This window comes from Pediculus humanus, genomic scaffold (genome assembly GCF_000006295.1).
Source record: "Pediculus humanus corporis 1103172107895 genomic scaffold, whole genome shotgun sequence".
Taxonomy (NCBI): Eukaryota; Metazoa; Arthropoda; class Insecta; order Psocodea; family Pediculidae; genus Pediculus; species Pediculus humanus.
Window position 1 is genome coordinate 39,525 of NW_002987470.1, and position 3,918 is coordinate 43,442.

Below are 3,918 nucleotides of genomic sequence, written 5' to 3' on the forward strand. Positions count from 1 at the left end.
ATGAATGATAATAAGCAACAGCAAAACGCTCAGCAACAACAGCAAGCCCCACAACAGCAGCAAGCTCAAATACAAAGGCAGCAAGTTGAAAATCAAATACAAGTTCAACAAGTTCAAATATCTCAAGATGGCAGTGATCAAATGCATCCCCAGGGAAATCGGGTGAGTTTTTGTCGACTCGTCGTCCTTTTTTTTTTTTCTTTTCTTTCAAATCGTTTCGTAGTCGTATTAATAATATTTTGTTTTGGGAAACTTTAGGTTGCGTCATCGAATGCGACGATGAATCCGACTTCGACGATGGTAATGGCCGCTCAACAAACTATATTGCCTCAACAAGCAATGCAAAATTTGCAGAGTCCTCCTACCATAGCTCCGATGCCCACTCAAAGCGGTTGCACGACCATAACGACGATGAGCACGGGACCCCCGCAACAAATGGCGGATTGGCCTGGGCACGGACGCGTAAGAAATTTGTCTTTGTTCTCATAAACGCTTATTCTACTCGTTACATCCGACGGGGTTTCACACAGAGCTTTTTTTTTTACCGATAGGTCCAAGTCATTCAGCAGCCCATTCAAAATCCGACTTACATTCAACCCGTGTATAACACTCAAGGACAACTGATAATGCCGGGAAACATTGCTTTGCATCCTGCGAATATGAATCAACCCATACAGGTTATAGCCGCTGGAAAAGCATTTCAATCCGGGCAAATGCCGCACATGCTGACCACTGCTCAAGGAAAGCAATTAGTTCAAGGGCAAACAACTTCCTTTCCCGGTTATGCGACCATTCCAACTTCCGGTAACAATCAAACATTAGTCATTTCTCAATTGGGTGTTTTAGGACAGACTAATATTCTTTCGCAGCAACAGGGAAAACCTCAAGAAATGCAGAAAGTAAGACCATTTTATTATTATTATTATCACGTGTGTTATTTGATTTTTGTTATGTGGGAAAAAGACAAACGTATTGTGACGTAATTTTTACTTTTACAGATGATCACCAAGTCGAATAATAATAATGCAAAGCAAACGACCAACCAGCAGCAGAACGTATCGATCGGTAGTTTGGTCAGTTCTCAACCTCAGGGTATAACCACTCAAGCTCAAACTATCATACAGCCTCAAATTCTAAGTCCCATCCAGGTACGAAGTACCTTTTTTTTTTCTCACAAACTTTTAAATTTTACCCTGAAGATGTCGAGACGTTAAAATACGTTTGTTTTTTCGTATTTAGTATACCCAGCAACAGAGAGGAGTGCCACAAGTTCCTCAAGGTTCAACTCAAGCCATGCAATTTGCTCCTTGGCAAGCGACATTCGGACCCACGGGATTGCCTCAAGGTTTGGCTTGGGCTCCCGGTGCGATACAAAGCTCAGCTTTGTTAGCTCAAGGAAGTCAAATATTTATTAGAAATCCTCAACACGAGCAGACGGGGATGTTCATTCAAAATACTCAACCCTCATCTATTCCACAGCATAATCGTACGTCGTTACTCTTTCGATTCTTACTTCAAAACCTCAGGACTCGACTCAAACCTTAATTTTGATTCATTCTTTGATTTTTAGAAATAGCGGGACAGCAAATAAACAACGAAGCGGTGGGAAACGTTCAACCCAAGACTGCCATTCCTAAAACGTTTTCGACCATACTGCCAAGTTCGATAGGACAGCAAAATATAAGGCCTGCCAGCGTGAGCACGCAAACCGGTCAAACGCAAACGACGGTACACCAAGCGACTTATCAATCGCAAAAAGCTCAAGGAACGAAGGTATTATTTACATTCGATGAAATTTCGAAAAGGTTACGCGTGTGTAAATGGTGTGACTTTAACAAATGTGTGTCGGTTTCAGGTACGAACAAAAAATGTTTACAGAATGCCAAGCATGGCAACTTCGCAAAAGTCGGACGCAGCAAATCAAACAAAATCTTCCGCAGGACAAGTTTTACAGCCAAAGTAATTTCATTTGCTCTGTTGAATTATTTTTTTTCATTTAACTTTTCCGAGGAATTCAGGTCGATTAATTTTTCAATTCTTTTTGCAGAATCGTAGTTTCAAATGTAGGACAAGATAAAATAATAAAATCATTTCAAAATCAAATTCCCGAACAACAGCAGGGAGTTCCGCCGCAGCAACAGCCTCTTAATCAAATCGAGCAAATGCAAAACATGTTGCATCAACCGATGGAACAAAAAACACCTTCGGGTATTTTTCAAGTTTTTTTTTCTTTTCTTTCGTACCTGTGTAAAAAAAAAAAAAAAAAAAAAAGGTTTAAATTTTGTTTAATTTGTCGTTCAGGTCAAATAATACTCAGCAATAACATGCAAAATCCTGCCGACCGAAATGTTATGCCGGTTGTATCAATGCCACCGGGACAAATGGGTCCAGTAATGGGAAATATGATTGTTCAAGCTGTACCGGGTATCACGACCATGGCATCAGGTTTGGCACTATCAGCCGGTCAACAAGTTCAGGTATTTTTAATACTACGTAATCCGATTATTATTATTATTATTTTTTTTTTGTGTCGAGTCAAAAGTTGTAACTTGTTTCTAAAATGTTTTTTTTTTTTATTCATAGGGAGTACCCATTGCTCAACAAGTATTACCCACGCAACAAAATTTAAAACAAGAAGGAACGGAAAACAAAACGGACGGGACAGGGGGACCGGAAACGGCATCATCCGGACGTCCGAATGATGACAACACGTCAGGTTCGGAGGAATCGAGCGCTGCGACGGGTGTTAATGTAGCCGCCGGTGTTGCTGCTGCTGCTGCCGCCGCCGCCGCCGCTTCTGGTAATTGTTAAAAAAATCGAAGAAGAAGTAATCGATTGAATGTTCCTTTTTCCAAAAAATATAATTTTCGATTATTGTACGCGTAACAGGTACCGCACCCGCAGCAGAAGTCAAAGTGGAAAAAACGGGAGGAACCCTCGAGGCGGGTAGTAACAATGTCGCGTCGGGTGAAGACAAAGAAAACGAAAAGAAAACAAACGATAAAGATTCTCTGGGTGGGGTTCAACCCAAAGCAATGGTCGTGGTTAAACCTCAAGTGTTGACTCACGTCATTGACGGTTTCGTTATACAAGAATCATCCGAACCTTTTCCAGTCAACAGAGGTTGCATGGATGGCCTATTGAAAAAACTCAACGAAGACGGCGAGCCCCCCATGAAAAAATCTCTATTGGGAAACAATAACGAAAGTGGAAAATTTAAAAAGCTCGCGACTTGCGAAACGTGCGGGAAAAAAGATTTGAAAGCAAAATTTAAAAAATCGAAAAGGTTTTGTTCCATGTCTTGCGCCAAAAGGTACGATTAGGAAAACGGTAAAAATAATAATAATAATAATAATGAAAAATTTGTTTGTAAAATTTAAATTTTCATTTTAAGGTTTAACGTGAGCGGAAGTTCGAGAGTTGATTTAATAGCCAAAGAGGAAATAAAAGCGGATGCCGACGGAGACATGATGAACGAATCGGTTGACGAAAGTTCTTCGTCGCCGGAAGAAGAAAGTAAGGAAAATGCAAATTTCACAAACGAAGATGGCGACAAAGTCAATCCGTTGCAATGGACGGTGAGTTTTCTGGACGATATTTGTCCACGTGTTTTATTAATTACACGTGTGACAACATAAAATGATCGAAACGACACCGACGACGGTGATTGATTTTTTTTTTTTTTTTTTTTTTTTTTTGCAGGTGGCAGACGTGTGCGAATTCATTCGAAACTTGCCGGGTTGCGCGGATTACGTCGAAGATTTCGCGATGCAAGACATCGACGGCGAAGCTTTGATGCTTCTCAAACCCGATCATCTCATGTCCGTCATGTCCATGAAATTGGGTCCGGCGGTTAAAATCATAGCCAAAATCGACGCCATTAAAAATGAAAATAATCCAGTTCAACCGAAGCAATAA

The 3,918-nt window shown here is 40.7% G+C and overlaps 1 protein-coding gene across 1 annotated transcript; it reads left to right on the top strand.

Moving 5' to 3' along the window:
• On the top strand, positions 1-3,918 carry Phum_PHUM396500 (polyhomeotic, putative; the record flags this gene model as incomplete). Its single annotated transcript, XM_002428617.1, has 13 exons — positions 1-162; positions 259-462; positions 552-899; positions 999-1,148; positions 1,240-1,486; positions 1,571-1,773; positions 1,856-1,959; positions 2,048-2,208; positions 2,302-2,477; positions 2,584-2,800; positions 2,890-3,313; positions 3,395-3,578; positions 3,703-3,918. 13 exons carry the CDS (start codon positions 1-3, stop codon positions 3,916-3,918), a joined length of 2,796 nt encoding a protein of 931 aa, XP_002428662.1.